The sequence below is a fragment of the Salmo salar genome, chromosome ssa18, assembly GCF_905237065.1.
Source record: "Salmo salar chromosome ssa18, Ssal_v3.1, whole genome shotgun sequence".
Taxonomy (NCBI): domain Eukaryota; kingdom Metazoa; phylum Chordata; class Actinopteri; order Salmoniformes; family Salmonidae; genus Salmo; species Salmo salar.
In genome coordinates, this window is record NC_059459.1 from 23,649,651 (window position 1) to 23,672,320 (window position 22,670).

General features: G+C 44.2%; 1 protein-coding gene across 50 annotated transcripts in view; it reads right to left on the reverse strand.

The window, feature by feature from the left end:
* LOC106577144 (ankyrin-3) overlaps positions 1 to 22,670 on the reverse strand; it is a 165,666-nt gene that overhangs the window by 15,103 nt on the left and 127,893 nt on the right. For 18 of the 50 annotated variants that reach the window (XM_045700915.1, XM_045700938.1, XM_045700937.1 and 15 more), the window contains 16 exons: positions 22,471 to 22,594; positions 16,795 to 16,897; positions 15,706 to 15,756; positions 15,074 to 15,180; positions 14,285 to 14,317; positions 13,108 to 13,332; positions 12,830 to 12,984; positions 12,478 to 12,689; positions 11,988 to 12,195; positions 11,706 to 11,802; positions 10,805 to 11,033; positions 10,562 to 10,687; positions 10,026 to 10,148; positions 9,490 to 9,519; positions 8,345 to 8,426; positions 259 to 7,425 (listed from right to left, as the gene is read on the reverse strand). In XM_045700915.1, coding sequence (XP_045556871.1) covers positions 259 to 7,425; positions 8,345 to 8,426; positions 9,490 to 9,519; positions 10,026 to 10,148; positions 10,562 to 10,687; positions 10,805 to 11,033; positions 11,706 to 11,802; positions 11,988 to 12,195; positions 12,478 to 12,689; positions 12,830 to 12,984; positions 13,108 to 13,332; positions 14,285 to 14,317; positions 15,074 to 15,180; positions 15,706 to 15,756; positions 16,795 to 16,897; positions 22,471 to 22,594 — 9,072 coding nt within the window. Of the gene's footprint in view, positions 1 to 258; positions 7,426 to 8,344; positions 8,427 to 9,489; positions 9,520 to 10,025; positions 10,149 to 10,561; positions 10,688 to 10,804; positions 11,034 to 11,705; positions 11,803 to 11,987; positions 12,196 to 12,477; positions 12,690 to 12,829; positions 12,985 to 13,107; positions 13,333 to 14,284; positions 14,318 to 15,073; positions 15,181 to 15,705; positions 15,757 to 16,794; positions 16,898 to 19,618; positions 19,631 to 22,470; positions 22,595 to 22,670 lie in introns of all 50 variants that reach the window. The other 32 variants (XM_045700945.1, XM_045700947.1, XM_045700954.1 and 29 more) reach the window with 16 other exon arrangements.

The window sequence follows — 22,670 nt, forward strand, 5'->3', positions numbered from 1 at the left end:
GACAGATAGACAGACTCAGTAGCCGTCAACAGGAAACTGGCTGTGCCAGTGCACCAGTCACTACTCTGGCATGCTGAGGTCTCTGACAACTAAGGGGTTGGGGGGAGAAGGAGGAGAGTCTGACAAGGACAAATACAGTACATAGATGACGATGACAGAATGACGGCTACTATTTTAAGAGAATAAACACGCCACAGGCAATCAATCACAACGACTTCATGCAACTAAGGTTTTAACAAGTGTGAAAGTTTTACAAACTAGGCTTGATCTCCGCGACGGGGGGCGCCCGAGGCCCCGCAACCTGACTGCCCTCCTTCCCACCAGTCCGCCTACTCCTCCTGCTCCTTTCACTGCCGGAGGCCCTGTCGACCTTAGCTCTTACGGACAAGGCCCCGGCCTCAGCTCTCGAGCCTCTACCAGACCTCGACGAGCGGGAGGGCTGAGAGGGGGCCGACAGAGAGGTGCTCCTGGAGGTGCTGTCTTCCTCGGACTGTTCTCCCTGTGTCTTTTTCTCTTCGTCTGACAGGCGGTCGGCCAGCTTTAGCGTCTCCCCGCTAATGCCCTTAAAGTACTCGATGGTGCGTTTACAAACCTCGCTGGCGTTCTCCCTACTCGTCTCACCTGCCGAGCTAACCTGAGATCTGTTTTTAATGGAGAACCTGGAGGGTAACTGTATAGCTACTCTTTCCCTGCTAGACTGAGCTGTTACCTGCACTGATATTGGGGAGCTGGTTGTGCTGCTCTTTTTAATATCTTTGATTGGGATTCTAGACCTGGGCTCTACTTTGGCAATGACAGGCTCTGCTCTTCTCCTGACCTCAGCCTTGACAACCTGTTTGGGTTTTTGCTTCCCTATTGCTGTGGCTTGTGTACGAAAAGACCACCCTGGCGCTTTGACAGGCAGCCTAGACTTTTGCTGCTTCGTCTCAGCTTCCTTGATGGCTTCACTTTCTCTTTGTTCAGCCTGAACACTGCTTTCTTCTACTCTCTCTACAGAGTCACTACAGAACAAAGCTTCAATCCTACTGGCTTTCTGAAGTGTGGGTTCAGAAGACGACTGCAAATTAAACACCACACTGCCACACTGTATATAGTTAGCCTGCACGCTTGAGGACTCAAGGTTATTGTTGTTATTGCAGTTCTCTGCAGGGTAATCTCTTCTTTCTGACAGCTTTGGATCTGTGTATCCGCTAGACTGACTCTCCACTGACTGGTTTTCCAAGTTAATGTACTCTGCCATCTGACTTTCTGCCATCTCTGCCTTACATTCTTTGAGATCCCCAGAGTCTTTTTTCACTGTAATGGAGACGGCTATTCCCATCTTAATGGGGGTGCGTAATTTGGGGTCAACTTTAGAGGCCGTAATCGTGCATGAGGATGTGATCTCGGCTACAGTGACACCAGAAGGCGCATCGCTACAGCCAGTGCCAGTCTGTGCAGGGCTGCACTTTGCTGATGTGCTGCTGTCTGTGGCAGTCTCTACCTTCACCCCTTCACCCCTCTCCCCTGTTTTTGACTGAGAGGTAACTACCCCCGGACTCTTACCCCCTCTCCCCTTGTCCCCTGATTTCCCATCAGAGGAATGCTCACCAATCTGGAAAAATTGAAGTCTCTCTTCAACAAAGTCCCGCTTGCTCATGTCAATTGCACCACTGCGCGTCATCTCAAACATCTTCCCCTCGTGGAAGGGGAAAGGGTTAGGCTCGCTAGTCGGTGTGCTCTCATCAGTCGGGGTTCTAGCAGGGGTAGTGTCTGGAGTGGTGGCTTGCGACTTGTCATCCACAGACAAACCGAAAGGCTTGGGATCTTCTTCTTTCGCTTTGGCATCAAAAACTCCTTCTCCCCCTTTGCTTGACCAGGGGTCAAAGTCTAAGCCTTTCGTGGCGACAGTTTTGAAGGTAGAGTTTAACTCCTCTTCGAGTTGATAGCCAAAGAAGTTATCTGCAAAGCCTTGTCTATCGCCCTGTCTATCTGGATGTCTTCCCTCGAGAGTGTAGTCTTTTTCATCTCCAATGTTTTGATCTGAGTTTGCTTTCCCATTATCCCCTCCATCCTCACTTGGTGTTTTCTCCTCCTCTATGACTTCAAGCTTTGATTGACTAAAGGAACGATCACATGTCTTGCCGTCATTGGACAGGCTGGATGTCTTAGGGTCTTGTTCACTCAACCCATCATCCTCATCTTGAAGGTCATAGCCATCGAGAGAGTCTATTTCAGTAGCATCTGTGTCATGAGAGAACTCAGTTGTGGCAATGGAGCAGTCTGTGATTGACTGGTCATTTTGCTCCAAGTCTTCCTCCTCTGCTTTTACAACGCCATTAGTACCTGACTCCTTGTTGTTTCCGTTCCTCTCAGGCTTTTTGGGTTTCAGACGCTTCTCTCCTTCCTCCTTCTCCTTCATCTTGAAGGTGTACTTTTTGTTGGGGATGGGATGGAAGATAGACTCATCATCGCTAGAGTTACTGTCATCTGCTCCAGGGGGAACTGGAGACGGAGGCTGAACCCTGATGATGGGCTCTGCAAGGAGGTGCTGATCATGCTCCTCTTGGAGGTTCACCTCCATCATCTCTGTCTCAGCCTCTGAGGAGGCACAAGACCCCCTCTTCTCAGGGTCCGAATGCTCAGCCTCTAAAGGCGGAGGTGGGGGAAACTCAATGTAAGCGACTCGTTTCTCTTTGGGTCGTTTCAATGTTTCCTGGTTTCTGTTGGAGGGTTCTGATGAGGCAGGCTTGGTTTTCTGTGGCAGAGACTCCGTGTAGATGAAGGTCTTTCCTTCGTCTTCCTCAGACTCCTCTGCTATTGGACTGGGCATGCTGGGCATATATCCAATCACGGAATCTGTCTTTCTGGAGGCAAGGCTCACCTCCTCAGAGCTTGGTGTCTCAGGAGTAACAGGACTCTTGCCAGAGCTGTCCATGAAAGTTACTTGCTCTAAAGTGTCATCCTCTGGGCTGCCTTGAGGAGATGGGGGCTGTTTTTGTTTGACAGTATAAAATGCTCCCCGTGTCTCGTGCACTGTTCGGCTCTCGTGACTCACTATTTTTTGGTACGTTCCCAGCAGCCCAGTTGTTTCTTTTTCATATTGCTTGCCCACTTGGATGCTTACATAAACTGGCAATGGTTTGATGTCTTTGAAACCCTCAGTGACAACTACAGGGGTTATGTTTTCCAAGTATTCTACTTGGTCGCTATCTATACCATTACATACTACAGTTGACTGACTACTATCATAAGAATCTGAGGATTTTTCTACTGATGAGTCGTTTGTAGATTTGTTGGCTTCAGAGCTGCCATGTAACCGATTTCTAGCTAAAGTAGGTATTTGTGATCCTGCCCTTTCACATAGTTTAACAGAGGTATCTAACTTTAATGATGTGGATTGATGATTCTCTGAGAAACTACATGGCATTCTAACAGGAATTTGCGATTCCGAGTTTTTTTTTAGACTACCGGTACGTACATCACTACTATTTGGGTTTTCTCGAACCACAAGCTCTGTGTAAATAGTTTTCTTGGTTGTCTCTTCTTTACTGGTTATTCCATCTCTAAAGCCCTGCAGTTGTCTTTGTGAATTTCTGTCATTGCCATGCGCATCTTGAACTAACGTGTGAGCTAGTTTTGACACTTGCGGTTTATAGTTTCCATTTCCATGACATTCCCAAGTTTTGAAGGACTTTTTTTCTTCCTGTTCATTTCCGTTTGTGTCGTGTTTAGGAGATGAGCATATATACCTATTAGCACTGGGGCTTGGTCCACTAGATCCTCTAACCTCACTTTCTATAACTTTCCTGGTACTTCCTGGACTGTCTGGTGATTTGGGGATATTTGAGCCAGCAAAGACTTGATACACAGGCAGCGTACTTTCCTGGAGTTTTCTTACTGGGGCATTTGATGTTTGTCCCCATTGTGGACCCTTTTCTTGCTTCTGAGCCTCTTGTTCAAATTTTAGCCTAACAGCGCTGACTTTGGAGCATGACATTTGAAATGGTTTAGAAGCGTCACCTGCATTGCCCTGTGAAGTGCCATCACCTGGTTTTCTATTGTCATCATTATACTGTAGCAGCACTCTCCTCTCTGGGCTGCTCGGTAAACTAGCACATTTTCTATCACTAGAGCCAAATCTGTCCCTGAAACGTTCTCTACATTCCTCACCACTGCTCCCATTCTTATAGGTTGATCTTTCAGGACTGCTGTGCGTAGAGCTAGGCCCAGATCGTGTTTCCCTAAAGTCTGACCTGCGGGACTTCTTCTCAGGGGATGAGAGCTCATCATTCAGTTTCTCCGTCTTATCACGAAAAAACTGAGAGACTTCACTAAGCTTTTCCTCTGCTTCCTTAACAGTTCTGTCTACTCTGTCTTCATATATTAGCTTTTCTCTATTCTGGCTCTGTCTGTCATCAGTGACACGCATCCAAACAGAGTGCTTTGGGCTACCAGGTTCGGAGGAATACTGCAATAATGTTAGTTTGTCAAAGTTATCATCTACATTGGCATTTTCACCTGATTTGTCAATGTTTGATGACCTCAAAATATATTCTTGCCTTGATCCACTAGACCGTTCCTGACTATAACTACTCCTATCTGGGGAGTGAAAATGAGACCTGTCCCTCAAATACTCCTCGGTGTCAGAGTGAGAAGAGTCTGGTTTCTCAGAGAGAAGCATTTTGTCTGCAAAGTTGTAGGACTCCCCTCTGAGTTCTGATGATTCATCATCATTATATTCCACTGACTGCTGGCTGAGAAGCTTCAGGGCTTTGTACGAGTCATCTGCCATGAGCTGTGCAGAGCTTGGACGACTGTCGTCTTCCTGTGACATGGGCGTGTTTACTCTGGAAGACTCTAGGTAACAGGGGAGCGATTCTTCAGGCTCCTCCTCTCCCTGTCGCGACAGTCCGCTGTTCCCTTGGTAGAAGTACATCTCCTTCTCTGGGGCATTTTTTGTTTCCCGGATGATGACCTCAGTTGGTTCAGTTTTGTTGCCCTTTTCAATGTGAACCTCGATTATTCTTTCAACCTTGGGCTTTGAGTTTATATCCCTCTGCGATGTGTCATCATTGCCGGCCCTGTGCTCAAACAGTCCAGCAAGTTCTCTGGAGGGATCCCTGCCTGACTGGAAAGCTTTCATGATATCATGCACTGACATTGATTCTTCCATCCTCTCGGATGCATTCTCTTTACTCTGGGGTTTGTGGTACACCATTCGGGTGGTAGTCGTGATGTGGGTCTCTTCCTTCACACGCATGCTCTTGCCCATTGAGTCATCGTCTGGGCTGATTTTCATCTGAAATGATTTTGTTTGGTCCACATTGGATGCATTCAGAACTTTGGGTTCTGCATCAGTGTATCGAACTGCCCTTGTATCCTCCATCATTGGTTGCTTGTTATCTTCAGGAGACTCATAACTCCTAATAACACGAACAACCTCAGTCCTTGTCTCAGTGATTACTGGTGGAATATCCTGGAAAAGTGCCTTGGGTCCCATGCCTTCTGCACTCTGTGGGGCAGAGGGTGTCCTTTCACTCCTCGTCTCAAAGCCACTGTCTGAGAGGGGACTCTTGTCCTGGTCATGTGAGATGTCATCTGGAGATTCTAACATGGCATCAGGCCCAAATAGCACATCTGCTAGTTTACAGAGCTCCTTTTCTGAGGCAGAGGACCGCATGTTTGCGGGTGGCATTTTCAGCTTGTGCTCAGGTTTAAGCATTCGTTTTTGTTTCTCCTCTCCTTCCCTTCTAACCTCATCGGATTTATGCTTTGCATCTGCAGTTTTTGAGATAGAGCCACTGTCAATGTCATTTGTCAAGTAGTCTACTACCTTCAATAGATTAAAATCTCTGTCTGGTATAGTCTTAGTTTTGATTTGAGGAACCACTGTCTCATATCTTGGTGGATAACTCCAGTTGCTTGGCTGGGGATCCACTGGTGCTTGTTTAGAGCACTGTGCCTCATCGGTTTTATTCATTTTAATAGCCGTCTTGCTATCCTTGACCGTATCCTTGGTCAGTATCTCACTAACTTTGACCAGGTCCTGTTTGACTTTCTCTACAATTCTGCAAGGCTCCTCGTCCTCTATTTTAGCCTCTTTGGGAGAGTCAGACTGGAAACCTTTGGAGGCTGAACTTGGTTCTGTTTGCAAGATGTTAGACATCCGTATCAAGTCCTCTTTCATTTCTGCCACGTCCTTCAGTATCTCTTGGCTGGAGGACAGCGGGGATGAGGTGGTGGATTTCAGGGCAGTCGGGGGCATAAATAAGGGGGATTTGACAGGTGACAGAGTTCTGGCAAAGGAAGACTGGGCTGAGTTTGTCTCAGCAGGCATAGTTTTTCGAGAGGACGAGAGGGCAGCAGCTGGCGTTGACACTTCAGGGAGCTTTTTAAATTGGGGCTCTGGCAACACATTTATAACCGAATACACTGGGACCGTCATGGTGCCAGATGTGACAGTGGTGGTAGAGTTCGGTGGGGACCTTAGAGTGGCATATAGGGAACTAGAGGCTGAGGATCTTATGGATTGGTAAGATGATGACGCTGAGGAGGACATGGACTTCAGAGTGCCATATCCAGAGGCAGAGCAGGAATTGAAAGTCTTTTCAACCTCGTCAAAGGCTGCATTTACGCTTGTCGTTGCTGCATTGGTGGTTGCCTGTATCCTCTCCTGTAAGCTGCTGGAGAGTAGGGACGTGGGCGAGGAGGAGCGGTACTTTGTAGGGGATACTGTTCCATTGATCAGAGCTGCAGCACTAGGAGGTGTGTTGGATTTAATTGGTGAGGAAAGGGAGGAAAATAGACTTAAGGGGTCTGCATTGGACCGGACAGAGGAGAGGCCAGGAACAGTTTTTATAGGAGAGGACGATGCTGTGGTGCCCACCATGACACCCTTGAATGGCAGAGTTGAACTGTACATGTTCAGTGAGGATTTGGGGGAAGCAGGTGGGCTCATGGCGATTGATGACCTCTCTAGCAGACACCCCACACCAGTGCTGATGGGAGAGGTTCTAGAAGACAATGCTGCCAGTCCCTTGATGGAAACGGGGTCTGGAACGCTTCTGACTGGCGATGACAGGAGACTGGGGGTGACCTGAACTGGGTACTGGGTCTGCTGAACTACAGTCTTAATTGGGGATGAAATTGTCCTGTACGACCTGATGGGGGATGCTACGTCGCTGACTGACTTGATGGAATGGGCCGGTGAGCAGCCTATGTTGGACTTGATGGGGGATGCCGAGGTGATGGACCACACGGACTTCAGTGGAGAGGCATTGGGCGTGTTGGACGATGAACTGGAGTGGGAACCGAACCCAGACTTGGCTTGCTCAGGGACGGAGACAGGAACAGCCGACCACGCCTGATAAGATCTCGTTGAAAAGACAGGTTTGTAAGCGTAGCCAGTAGGCTGTGTTCTCTGCGAGCTCCGATCAGTTGTTTCTTGAATAACCAAACCAAAGATTGAACATAAATTCAACAAAAAATAATTGAAATAATAAAACAGGAAAACCAGAGAGAGAAAGTTGGCGTCAGTAGGCCAATATTAATCAAAGCAGTAAGAATAATACAATGGTGAATTTATGCAATGTCAATTACTATCTAAACAAAGGTTGGATGAAAAGTGATTGTTTGAGGTCAATGATCTGTCATAAATAGAAAAGATACAAGATAACACATGATGAAGCATATGAGGCAACGAAATGCTTGAGGTAGCTAACAGTGGAGAAGAAAATATTAGAAATGTACCAAGACAACAACAACAACCACTCTAACCATGTGTGACTTTCGATGTGCTTTGTCTGTTTGCCTTTTTGCTACAGTGCCTTTTATATACTTGGTGCCCTTCATGATCATATGTTTTCAATGCCAAAAATGATCCCACAATCCTTTTGGTAGATTATTGGTGCAATAACTGTCTCAAGGGTTCACTTATTGATTGGTTCACACAAAATGAAAGAAGGCCCTGAACAATCGCAAAGCCCATAAGAGTGAGGTGTTCTTCAAAAGAATGAAAAAGATACAAGAGAATAATTTAATTTGACACAGGGTTCAAAATCTATTTCAAAAATAATAAATTAACATTTGGATGTTGCAATGCCAGTTGTTTTCCCACAAATGTGATGAGACAACAAAAAACAGGAAAATAAATTTCACAAAATGGAGAGGGTCTGCAAAGTATAAGACACAGTAAACCATGCAAGTGTTGTCGTGGATGGATATGAATCATGACGTCTATGATGACAGTATGGAAAGTGCTCATAATTCTACACTATGGATGTATGGATATATCATAAAGGCAATATCTTACACTGCATATGAAGTTGTACAACGTTTCTGAAAGTAAAGATGTTAAACTCACTCGCTGCAGGGTCGGTCAGATAGCTGTAGCGCTTACGCAAAGCTAAGGAGGCAAAGGTATGACGTCGGTCTGGTTTTTCAGTCTGCAACAACAAAAACAACAAAATATGTTTTAACATAAAATGTAGATTGGATTTAAAGGCCAAAAAGGTATCTTCCCTTTTTTCACACTACTGCCAGAATTTCTCCCATTTTGTGGTTTTGAAATAAAATCAAGATGATGCATTTAGATTTTCTGAAGTCCATGTTGTTGAGATAGTAGGCACTGTAGGTGATTGTGTTGTAAGTCACCTTCGGCTGATGACTCAAATATCCATGCTTTCCTCTGATTGGATAGATTAAGTGTTACATTGGTGGTGCGATTTAAAGTGTATTTATCTGTCTAATTTTGAAGAAACACATGCAATATGTGATTATTAGATTTGGAGAACTCTGGTGAGATGTCCACAAGCTGACACTGAGAATGCACCTGATCTCTAAAATAAATGATTTAAAGAGGACTCACTCCATTAGTCATGGATGAATGTTCTTTTGAGATCATGAGATGTAATGTAAATGAAGGAAAACACTCTGAGATATAGCTATAAAACATGAAACATTCATGTCATCTTTTGCTGACTAGGTTATGTTGACTTTTCCTCATGCAACGAATAACTCATTGGTCTTGTATAGGTGTGAACAAAACATTGGCAGAAGATGGCTGAAACCACAACTAAGCTAGAGTACTATGCACTACAGCGGGGTTTATCCTCTTCTATCTGCCATTCCGAAAGCACTGTATGTCACGCTCTCTGAAAATAGTGTGGAGGGATGGTGTTTCCTACTAGCCTACCTACTGAACACATATGGAAAGAAAGATATGGAAAATAAGCCAGGGTGTGGTACACAAATTGCTCCACTTGGCTTGGGATGAGGACAATAATAATGAAACCCGTTGAATTGAACTGTCATTCATGCATTACACAAAGTCATTTGACTTCTAAACAATGATATAGATCCATGTCGGCTGCAGAAGCCTCTATATATCATCAGTCAAATAACAATAATCACCACACATTCATATACACTATTGATGCTAGCGTTCACAATAATAAAGCAACGGAAAAACCTCAAAGCAGTCCATGCGATGAACAATCATGTGTTTACCTCATCATCAGGATCAGACTCCATCATGTCCTGTTTGTTCCCAAGATGCATTGCAGAGAAGGGGAAAGATGACACAATGACAGCGGGTGGTTTATAATGGGTGTGGTTGGAAATAAACATCAGGAAATGAAAATGTAGCAGCTGAGGGCAGCAAACCAAATGGGCTTGGACAAAACCATAGAATGAAATAGTCCACAGCCCACCAAAGATCCAGAAAAGCAGCAAAAAGCACAGCAATGTAATTCAGAGTTTTTGAACACCACATAGAGAAATGCCTCCATAATGTAGGTCTATTACTCTCCCACAATTTGAGCCAGGCAAATGAGGAATATCATGTGTATGACTGAATGTGTGTTTTGTGGGGGAATATAATTGGCATTGACAATAAAAGACACAAGCAGCAGGCATTCTAACCAAACGGAGGTCAACCTCTCCACTCTGGCATCGCTGCTGTTACTGTACTCGGTCATTCAATTCATTTACATGAGGATGACATGATATGACCCAGAGAAGATATCATTCAAATATCCACCTACCTTCTTATGAGTTGGCAGTGTGATATTCAAATTGCATATGGCAGTCTGTGGAAGACCTTTAGTGGTTTTCGGCTCTTTCAAAAATGAGAGTCGACCACATGGTTCTTGGCCCATGTCTCTGACCTAAGGATCAACAACACATGTCCAATAAAAACATTAATTGATTTCTATACAAGATATACAATAGAGTAGATCAGGGCTATTCAATTCTGGTCCTGGAGGGCCAAAACACTTCTGTTTGTTGTTTCTACCTGGAAGTTAATTGCACTCACGTGTTATCCCAGGTCTGAATCAGTCCCTGATTAAAAGGAGAGGATTAAAACCTTACGTGTTTCAGCCCTTCAAGACCGACATTGAACAGCCCTAGAGTAGACTGACATTCTTTTTTTTGGTGCTTAAAAAAGTAATACGTGCTAAAAATGGAAATGAGCATTAGAGCTTACAACATGTCAGTAGGTTTGAAGGACGATCATACCTCTATAATAGAAAAGTGTGACCTTATTACATATAAGAAGAGGAGGAAAATGTGACGCTACCTTCACATTGAAAGGAAGCCGGTTCTCTTTGAAAGAGAAGAAGTTGAAGATCAGCTGCTGCCCACTCTTGATAAGAGGAGATAAGTTGCCATAGCAATCCACATGGATAGGCTTGCCCTCCAAGACCTGTAAAATCATTATCAACAAGAGCATGTCAATTCAGATAAACCATGTATCTGTGACCTGTGTCAAAATATTTTGTGCATGTGTGCGGATGAGTGTGTTGGTGCAAATAAGACCCACCTCAATGTCTTTGCTCCTGGCCACCTCTTCAAAGTTCTCCTGTTGTTCCAGAGTCTTGTCCACCTTGTCGTCCGTCATGCAGAAGCAGCGGAGGCGTGACTCCACAGGATCGTTCATCTTGGCAAACACCACAAACTTGGCCAGATACGGCACACAGATCAGCTCCCGGTATAGCTGAGAGGCCAGACCGACCGTCTCAGGAATCTGGTGACAGTCTGCAAGCCAGAACCTGGAGGTAAGGAAGAAACAGAGGGTAAAGCTTAATATGTTGAAGCCAACCAGTGTCTTTTTGGCAAGAGCTTGGTTGATGGTGCCATAAACATTATAATGCATAAAAAAGCTTCACAAAACGTTGTTGATAACTACTGACCTAAATCCACAGACTTGCCAATGAGCGGATGGCTACACTTTCAACAGAGAGGCCGTATTATAGCTTACTCTTGGAGTAAGAATAATTGGTGCTTACTACATCAAATGGCATGTAATGTTTAGATGGGTGATAGTATATTGCTCTGAGCTGAAATGTTCACCTCCATTCTATGCACAAAAATAGTCACTGCATATTTCAAATCTCCATGTTTATCAAATCAGAGGACATTCTGCAGCCTAGCAACCCTCTCAATGAAGGTCTAAGGTGTAAATCATATCAGTTTGGTCTGACATTGAAAAGTGCTGAGGCACATGACTAAAATAATCTACTGACTAAAGCCAAGCAGTGCTCTCTGGTAATATCAGGTTCTACACTGGCCACATGCTTCCCGTCCTGTTAGAACTCACATGACCTTATTTACAGTAACCCAGAATTCACTGTGGCCACTTAGTTAGGACTTGTTAGCGAGGTAAATCAACACATGGGTGGCGTGTTAACTGGTTGGGAGCATGTGAGAAAGCATGGCCTTACCTGGCCGACACGTTTGTGGTGAAGGAAACGCAGTCTGTGACGAAGGACAGCGGAGTGGTCCCTGTTATGTCCTCCCACTGGGCAGGAGATGTTCCACCTGGATGGAAAACCACGAGAAAAGACAAATCCCCATCCCTGGTTAGCCTCTTTTCCACTTACTGCAAACCCTGTCCTCCCATCCTGTCTCCAAGTAGGAGTGAACCTTGTTATCATTGAAGGTCTGAACCAATTTCAATGGAGGTATGTTCTCAGCCACAGAGGTTGTTCAAAACATGGACTTGCCTGTGATGCTGCAGAGGAGGCGCAGGCAGGGGGTGGAGTCTCCCCTGGGTCCAATGGGGTGGCCCTCTGCCGATCGGGGCGGTACAGGGATCGTCATGGTAATGGGCTTGTGGAACTTCCTCCTCCTGGGCTCCACGGTAACGATAGGGCTGAAGGTGGCCCTGTTGCCGAGGAGATTCCTCACCATGTCATCTGGGACGGGCTGAGCCTGAAGGTAAGGGGGAAAGGAGGGATAAAAGAAGTGAATCAATGTTCTCTCATTTGTTTTAATTAGCATAATACATGTAGTACTGAGAAAAGCCATTATCGTTTACAAGAATGTCATGTCAAAAAATTGCAATGGAATGAAAGTAGCCAACTCATCATGAACCAAAACCATGCTCTTAGCCAAAACGTTGGGAAATTAGGTCAAAGCTTTAAGCTTAACACAAAACAGAGACTAAAGGACTTCCTAAACAGTACAGCTAACTGATTGACTTGGTGTTCAGACCTGCAGGCCAACGCGTATCTTTTTGGTGAGCGCCCCCTGTGGGAAGGAGGCCTGGACCATGGGCATGGTCAGGCTGGTCAGAGTCCCACCCTCTGGACCCATGTGGTTACTCTCCTGCTTGATCCTGGATACCACCGCAAAGTACTGGGGGAAGTCCCTGGTGATGATCCGACAGATCCGCTTCTTCTCCAGCTCAGCATTGCTGTCCAGTTCTGTTGGAAAACACATGAACAAACATAGATGGATGAAGGATATTCAATAAGTTCTGTATGTGTGAATGACGAAGGAATGATTGGATGTGTCAGAGAGGGTATTCAATTACATTAGCAATGTTGACCTGTGTGTAACGTACCTTCGTCCATCCCATTGAGAATGTCTGTGATGTCACTTGGATGGCAGTCGTACTGGTGTTCCTTCCATGTGTCACCATTGTCGCTCCTCAGCACGATCAGTTCCCTCTCCTTTCCCCTCATGGAGCCGAAATGAGGAATCTCCACGATCACAGGTCTAGAATGGAGCAGAACACCCAGAGCTAGTTCAGAGCCCCCATAGAGCCAAAATGGTGGATCTTCACATTCAAACAGCAAAAATTAAATAGAGTTCCGTGGCTTCGGGAATGGAAAAACCTACCCCAGAAACTGGGCTCCTGCGGGGCCGACCTCCACCAGCCGGCTGACCAGGCCCTCTCCCTCCACCATGGGTGGGGGGTAGGCCAGCTTGTGCCTCTTGGCCAGGCGGCAGGTGATGCGGGTGGGAGCCGTGCACTTTCGGGGCGGGATGATGATACGCATGCCATTGCTTCGACTTCCTCTCATGGAACCCCCACGGGCATCCACCATGAAGCTGACCAGGAATCTGCCGGCGCAGAAATACAAATATTAGACCAGGAAGGGGGAAGCGGGAAAAGAGAGGTCATAACGACTGACACGTGAGACGGACGAATCCCATGCTGTGACCACCTTACACCCAAACACTCCGAAAAGAGAGAGAGAGAGACAGAGATAGGATATGGTGCTTCGAAATCTTCAAACTTGGCAGATCTCACCTCTGACACTTAACAATGTCTTAGAACAACCTTTAAGACACGGAATCTGTAAAGAACTAAGAGGTGATGTAATAGAGGGTAAAGGGGAGTTTCCTGCCAAGATCAATCCCTCTGAAGCAGTGATTAGTGACTGATATTAAACACCTTCACAAATGTTTCACCCCAAGTAGAAACTAAATGAATTCACAAACGGAAGAATGTGTTTAATACATGATGTGTTACATTCTAATAAATAAATGCAGTTTGGGCATCCCATGAATTGTGGAAACTGGCACGGGTAGTAGTAAGCTATTAGTAGAGCAAACAAGGGAACGCTAAAGTGAAATGCCTGGTATAGTATGCCAGCTGTTAAGGTGCAATAAAGCCATAAAACCTTACCTAAGATAAAGGCACTATAATAAAGATGGTGCACATAGCTGATCTGGCTGAGTTGTTACAGGAATAGTCTCTAACCTAACACCATACACAATGTTATGTACAGTGCAGTGGGATATTTGACTGTCTACATAGTACTGTATGTTTGCCTTAGCTCGGCATCGTCTGTGTTCACTCGGCAGGCCTGCTCATACATTTTCGAGGGGCTTTATCCATATATGCAATGTCAGAGGCACCTTAGTGAGAAAATCCCAAACACATCACTAGTACTACAGCTACACAGCGCAGATGAGAGACCAGACCGCACAGATGACACGAGCACAGAGAGCAAAGAGGAAATAGTGGAAACTATGACATCACGGTGACATCACCAGACACAATCATCACCTGGAGTCATACTGAGGGAGCGGGGAGGACAAGCTGCAAAATAAAAACCAAAACAGTGCAGGAGGCAAAAATATTGTTTTAGTAATACAGCACAATCAATTTAGTTTTTCAGGGTCTGACGTATTTCGTCATGTAAGGCAAAGGAAAGGATGAAAAGGGTGGGACAGAAATCAAAGAGAACTGGAAAAATGGAGGGCATTGGAAGGGGCAGAAATGAATAAACGCTTATGGCATAACAGATAACAGAAAAAGGATTGTATAACAAAAAGGACAAGACAGATTCCTGCATATGCACTTCACATGAAATTCTAAGCAAACACCGCAGGGTTCATTTGAAAGACCAAAGTTCACTTTTACAACAGCGATTGGCCTAGCTTGTATTCAAATGAAAGCAACTAGAAAGGAAGACGTCATCTTTCCACTCAACCCCGGTACATGAGCCCTGACAAAACCCTAAATACGGTATCTTCCATCTGTACTGAGCCCAGGGCAGGACATTGGACTGTCAAGTACATTTCCAATAAAACTAAATCATGTAGTCTACAGTGTAAGTCATTACTATTCATTCACCCCTGCGGCTCAGCAAATGAAAATTTCACAACAGACTGCAGAAAGGAAAACCTCATAACAGTATTTCACTGCAGACAACTGCTAGCTGGGTCTTTCTTGGGCTGGTGAAATGGAGTATGTAGAGTAACATTCTCCTGTGTCTGGATTAGCTGTAGTCTGGCATGGCTGGAGCTAACCGTGGCTGGGTGTCAGACTGGCTGGCAGAGGCCTGGTTCTTACCCTGAGTGAATGGGGCTGGACACAGTGTTACTGTGATCTATTGTGTCTGGGGTCCAGCTGTAGCGCCTCAGACACTCTGCATCGTAGTCCCGGGTCACAGCCAGGTGCTGTGGAAGAGCACATGCAGGAGGAGGGTCAACGGGTGAGTTATGAAGGAGACTTAATGGTTTACGAGCTAACCTGACAGTGACACTCACTGATCTACAGACAGATGAAGTGATACCTTTTGTGACCGTCTACATTTCTAACACACAATAAGAGAATAAAACACCTTAGCCCTACAGACAAGTGATCTAACAGGACTCATACAGTCTCACAGAAACATGTTATTGTCATCTAAAACATTCAACATCACTTCAATGAAACATGCAAAATATGATTATCCATTTAACCACAAGAAGTGGCAAAAGTCCAAATGAAACAATAATTTGTTTGTATAAAAATTAATCATGGGAATTTACAGTCACCAGAAGTCGCATGGGAAAATAAACAACTATTTACCTCACTGAGATGAGGACCAATGAATGGAATGAGAATTTCAGAGCTAAAACAAACAAACATGATTGAAACCAGAGAGATGGTCATAGAGCATGAGCAGAGCGAGGTAACCCTCTATTAACGTCATCATGTACCTTATTGAGAGGGTCAATCAAGTAGGAAAGGTCTTTAAAGACACTCTGAAGCTTTAGAGGGCAGATGAGAAATCACAAATGGGACTTGAAGAGCCTTGAGATTTTTCTACCAGTCCCTACCCACTGGGCACACGTTGTCTATTCCACATTGGTTCAACATATTTCATTGAAATTACATGGAAACAACTTCAATTCAACCAATGTGTGCCCAGTGGGCAGTCATTGGCTAACAACTCATACATGGAGAAGAGGTTGCAGTAGCTTTTACCACAAGATTGTCTTTAGCAAAGAGTGGCCTGTTAAGGTTTCATAAAGACAATCTTATTTCTGGACAGTAGATCTGATAGTGCCACAAACATCACAAAACACCAAGAATGCAACATGTGATCATCATAATGAAACAGATAAACGACAGAGTGTTCTATGATGCCTCAAGCCGTGGAAAAAGCACAGGACACGTCGCTTTAATCCGTTTTTACGACCAAGTTTGAGGAAACAAATGTTTTACTATTTGAGAAAACAAGATTTTACACGCATTCCAATACAAGGCTCCTCTTTCACCCAACATCTTTGCTTACATTGCAAGAGAGGTAGTGGAAGTTGTGCATATTTTCGCTTCTATAGTCACGATTCTTGGGAATTTGTTTGTCGAACATGATGTCAGTGAAGTTGCAAATATTATTTACGGTACATCAGGTTAATGTTCCTGTTTTAGATCCTGCACAGCGATCACCAAAACAGGACAAATCAGGACACTGCAGTTTGGTTTTCCCAAGGCAGCTAGAAACCTTCAGTGGCCACAGGGAAGTTTGAAACAGCTCTTACAGAAAATGTCCTACATGGACTCAGCACTACAAGTGCCCAACATAAACCAAACTAACAAAAAAGCCCAAAATAGGCACTGGAAATAAACTGTTACCACAATCCAGGGGGAGGCCAAATCCATCATTGACCCCATCTCAGAGTTCACATAAAAATGTTAATCGTCTCATGCAATACCCAGAAAGAGAGCGAGGAGAAGAGAGGCAAAAGAGAGACCACAGAAAAAGAGATACAAGAAAGGGCTAAAGGAATGTTAGGAGGACGTACCGTGTCCTTGGTCGGGGCGAGGATCTCCTCTATCATCATGCTGTCTCGCGCGTAGGAGCTGCGGTTGAGGGTGTTGGACCTATCCGAACTGAAGGAGCGGAGGCTGGGGTGTTTAAATGTTACCACGCAATACAGCGGGTGACAATGAACAGCAGGCCCAAACCAAAAGAAAAGCAAAAGTAAAACAAATCCATTACTACATGCAACCTCCAGGGAACTGAATCGCACTGTACAACGTACCGTATATAGTGCAGAGCAAGATTAGAGTCCCACAGCTGGGGATAGACGCATAGGTAGGAGTTATTCAGAGATGGAAATGAGAGTGAGGTCAGTCAGTTTTAACAGAGAGAGACAGAGAGAGAGAGATAAAGGAGTTGTAGATGTGTCTGTTTATCACAAACACAGACATAAGAGGTCAAATAGAGTCTGACTAGATGTTTCAGAGAGGACACAGGATGAAGAATCACTTTTGATCTACTAACAAACAATAAGGTGGTAACTATACACTACATAAAGTATGGAACTAACTCAATTCCATAACTAAAACATCCAGATTCGTTATGGTTATTAAATAAAGATTTAGTTGTAACGGTCCCTAAAAATAATCTCAAACTACTTTGAAGTATCCTATTTCATATTCAGTTAAAGTAATGTAGCTCATTCAATTAAATATTTGTTTTAGGACGGGCAAAGTTCTGTGTCTTTAAATTCTCAAATGACTTGGATCGGCAGGTAGGGTGGCAGGCAATTCACACATCCGTAATAAAACACACCTGCACGTGTGAAATATGACAAATATAAGCACCCACCAAATGTGTATTATTTATCTGTGTTAGTTTGGGTGCTCCAGAGATGATGTTCCTCTCTGTCTTACTGCATTCTGCAGTGCTGTGCTGTGTTCCTAGTGTTGCAGACATACTGACTGAATGCAGTGGGTTGCTCCCCTTTGGCTTTTTCTCAAATTCTTCTTACTTGATTGTTTTAAAGGTCCAACGCAGCCGTTTTTTTTATCCAACTATCAAATCCTTTCTGGTTAACAATTAAGTACCTTAATGTGATTGTTTTTAATTAAAATGGTCAAACAGTAACAAAAATAGCTTGTTAGCGAAGAGCAATTTCTTAATCAAGAATTTTGCTAGGAATGTCTGGGAGTGGTCTGAGTGGGAGAAAAAAAATTCTGAGAGTTGTCTGGGTGTAAAAAAACACATCTGAGTGAAAAACTAGCTGTTATTGACAGAGTGGTTTGGAACTCTTTCTTATTGGTCTATTAACTAATTTACCGCCTGGTGATGTCACCAGGCAGGCCAAAACTCCATCCAACCAAAACAGGCAGACATTTCAAGTGGTCTTTCAAACAGCTCTTACACTAAAAGAGCATTATCATAATTTCCACAATTTCAGAGAATTATTCCAACCTCATATTGTGGAAATATATATAAAACACAGGAAAACACCTTTTTTGATTGCACTGGGCCTTTAAACAATGTAGCCATGTTCTTTTAGAATAAAAGTGTGTTTAACCTAGTCACGAGTGTGGGACTGCACTGTGTATGTGTGTGTGTGGAGAAAGGGAGAGCAAAAACGCAGAGCTCAGCGTGTTTGAGTGAGCATGCTATTCAGCACAGAGAGAAGTCCTTTATTCAGCACTGCAGCTGAAGTTTCTAAGCAACTCCACTCAGCCTGAATGGTCTGGCATCCCAAACCTGCTTTGCCTACTCTCTCTGTGTTGCTGCCTGTGTTTGCTCTTCACAATTATCCTCCCTCCCTCTTTATTACCCCTTCATCTCTTTCCTCCTCTCCCCCAATCTTTCTCTTGCCAATTCAATTCCATTTTGTTTTATTTGTGCAGAGTTGCATCACAGTTACATTTTCATGGGTGCACTTACCAGAAGTCTCCTCTCTTTTCCTTCGCTCCCTCCCTCCCTCCCCCCTTACTCTCTCCTTCCGGCTTCTTTCTGTACCATTTCATGCCTCTCAGTGGCTTTGATCAATCTGCCTCTATCCCTCACCCCTTCCCTCGTTGCTATTCTAAACACTGCCATGCCTATTTCTCTCAATGCATTCTGCTTTCTCTCACCATCTCTATTTCACTCTAACTGTGTCTCTCCACATAGCATACATTTTAAGATGAAGCAGTGTTATTTGATCAGGAAAGAAAGTTAACATTTGCTTATCTGTGTCAGTTTAAAGAGTTGGTTGTGCGGATGATTGCTCTGTCATTCATCATATAGATCCAAGGTAAAGTGTGTGTGTGTGTGTGTGTGTGTGCGTGCACACGTCGGTCAGTTAGGTCAATGCGGGATTTTTAGACAACAAGCCATTGAGGCCTTGAAGTTTCCATCTCTGCATACCAGAATGGGTAATTTTAAGGATTATAAGCAATACTGTTTGATTGAAAATGGACTGAAACATATTGATCCCTGGAAGTTACATAAAGTGACACCTTCAAAGAAATTATAAAGGGGATGTGTCACCTTTAACCACACCATACAAAAAGATGGGTTAATCAACTCTAACCAAAGCACCTGTCATTATTAAGACATAACACAAAACAGTCACATTCATTTTCTCATGTACTCTACTCATAACTTGTATTAAATATTACTTGGTTTATTTGCAAATGATGAGGGGTTTATATTGACTGATGAGAAAATAAGGTGATGAAAAATATTAGTGAGCTCAAAAAAGGTTTCCCAAATAAAGTCACCAATAAACTCAGAGAAAGTATACCAGAAAGACTGACTATGGTTCATGGAGTCACAATGCACAGAGGATGAGTCAGGGGAGGGAAATATGTTTGGTGAAATGTGCTTTCTGCTCTTACCTGATCCTAGGGCTAGAGTGAGAAACAGAGAGTGCAAGAAATAAAAAAGGAAAAGGAAAGTAGAAGAGAGTGGTGAAGAGCAAAGCATTTTGAAAAAGTCCAAGCAGAGAGGTGTTTTTATTTTCATGTGACATTGATGCTCTGCTTTTGCATGGGGTATGCTCCAAGCCTGGGCTTATAGTCTTTCTTTCTGTGTCTGTGTCGGAAAGTGTGTCTGCATTCGGAAAGTATTCAGACCCCTTGACTTTCTGCACATTTTGTTATGCAACAGCCTTATTCTAAAATGGATTAAATTGTTTTTTCCCCCCATCATCAATCAACACACAATACCCCATAATGACAAAGCAAAAACAGCTTTTAGAAATTTTTGCACATTTATATGTAAAAAAAAAAACCCTGACATATCACATTTACACAAGTATTCAGACCATTTACTCAGTACTTTGTTGAAGCACCTTTGGCAGCTATTACAGCATCGAGTCTTCTTGGGTATGACGCTACAAGCTTGGCACACCTGTATTTGGAGAGTTTCTCCCATTCTTCTCTGCAGATCCTCTCAAGCTCTGTCAGGGTGGATGGGGAACGTCGCTGCACAGCTATTTTCAGGTCTCTCCAGAGATGTTCGATTGGGTTCAAGTCCGGGCTCTGGCTGGGCCACTCAAGGACATAAAGAGACGTCCCGAAGCCACTCCTACATTGTCTTGGCTGTGTGCTTAGGGTTGCTGTCCTGTTGGAAGGTGAACCTTCACCCCAGTCTGAGGTCCTGAGCGCTCTGGGGCAGGTTTTCGTCAAGGAACTCTGTACTTTGCTCCATTCATCTGTCCCTCAATCCTGACTAGTCTCTCAATCCCTGCCGCTGAAAAACATCCCCACAGCATGATGCTGCCACTACCATGCTTCACCGTAGGGATGGTGCCAGGTTTTCTCCAGAAGTGAAGCTTGGCATTCAGGCCAAAGATTTCAATCTTGGTTTCATCAGACCAGAAAATCTTGTTTCTCATTGTCTGAGAGTCCTTTAGGTGCCTTTTTGCAAACTCCAAGCGGGCTTTCATGTGCCTTAACTGAGGAGTGGCTTCTGTCTGGCCACTCTACCATAAAGGCCTGATTGGCGGAGTGCTGCAGAGATTGTTGTCCTTCTGGAAGGTTCTCCCATCTCCACAGAGGATCTCTGGAGCTCTGTCAGAGTGACCATCGGGTTCTTGGCCCTTTTCCCCGATTGCTCAGTTTGGCCAGGCAGCTAGCTCTAGGAAGAGTCTTGGTGGTTCCAAACTTCTTCCATTTAAGAATGATGGAGGGCACTGTGTTCTTGGGGACCTTCAATGCTCCAGACATTTGTTGGTACCCTTCTCCATATATGTGCCTCGACACAATCCTGTCTCGGAGCTCTAAGGACAATTCCTTCGACATCATGGCTTGTTTTTTGCTCTGACATGCCCTGTTAACTGTGGGACGTTATATAGACAGGTGTGTGCCTTTCCAAATCATGTCCAATGACTCCAATCAACTTTTAGAAACATCTCAAGGATGATCAATGGAAACAGGATGCACCTGAGCTCAATTTTGAGTCTCATAGCAAAGGGGTTAAATACTTATGTCCAATTTTTTGTTTATTTATTCCATTTTAGAATAAGGCTGTAACGTAACAAAATGTAGAAAAAGGGAAGGGGTCTGAATACTTTACGAATGTATGTGTGTGTGTGTGTATAGACTAGTGTGTGGCACAGTCCGAGAGCAAACCATGCAAGGCCAATGTCATAAACAGAAAGGTAAGGGGAAAAGAAAGCAGCTGCTTGGCGTCATACATTAACCAATCAATACAAAAGCAGAACATTTCCAGCACGGCAAAGAATCATGTCAGCAATATCTTTTCACCACACATATTCAACCAGTTTACTTTGAGATTCAAATAACAACATAATGTTCAGAGGTGTATCATAGCACAGTATACAGGATAGTACATGGTGACATTATCGGAGAAAGTCCTTGATTTAGACATCATCACTAACTTTTACTGACTAAGCAGCCGTCACTACATTTGTCACATGGCTTTGGGAACTCGTGACATGAACTTCCAAAAGCTTCTCTAGAGATGATAAAAGTGACACAGCCTTATTCAAACACCCGGACGTGATCCATCAAACCAGGAACAGCTGAAATGAGTTCCCGCTTCATATTGAAATGACGTGTTAAACATCTCACACCATCCATTATAGCCTAAAAGCTGATCTAACTCCTCTTTCTTGATTTGTAAAACAGTGGTTCTGTTTTTAGGCAGTTTTTCCCTCCATAGTGTGCTGCTGCCTGACACCGTCGTTGTTTTTAGTCAGTCGACCATCCCCATGCATTTGCCAGCTGTCAGGGCCTCCACAATAGATGGCCAATGATGTGCTGTGGGTTACACAATACTCATCTAATGTGATTATGTATTTTCACCCAAGCTTGCTAGTTTTCTACTGGGTACTCAACTCTTAGCCTACAGCTGGCCATCCTCTCTCTGAATACTGTAGTGGGCAAAAACGTACACATATCTGACCAAAGGCAATACGTGTACGTGTAGGTATCAGTGACATTGATCAATAGTCTTTCTACGGCTGTAAAATACTCAAACTGCTGAATCATGATGTCATGCTGAACCAAGTGCTAATAACGTCTCTATTACATCTTCATAACATATGTTTCTATGAAGGACACTTAGCTCACCACAACTTCTTACAATTCCACTGCTCCCCATACAGTATCATCAACATATCAGCACATCTTAAACCTGTGTGTATAGGATAAACAAACGCACTGGCAATGCCAAACATGACATCGCGGTCAAGAGCATATAATGTCATAATAGTGTCACATACCTCGCTGAGCGGACTCCAATGCTGAACCCCATGTAGCCCTCCTGTGGGAGAGAGTCGTCCCCCAGCTCCTTGAGGTCCTGGGGCCTTAGATATTTGTCAGTGTCGCCGGTCATTGCATCCTCACCTGGTGGAAAAGTCCCCAATCATTACTTCAAAGGCAATCCGAGCAAGAAGAGTGTTGCAGTACTCCTAGAAAAATC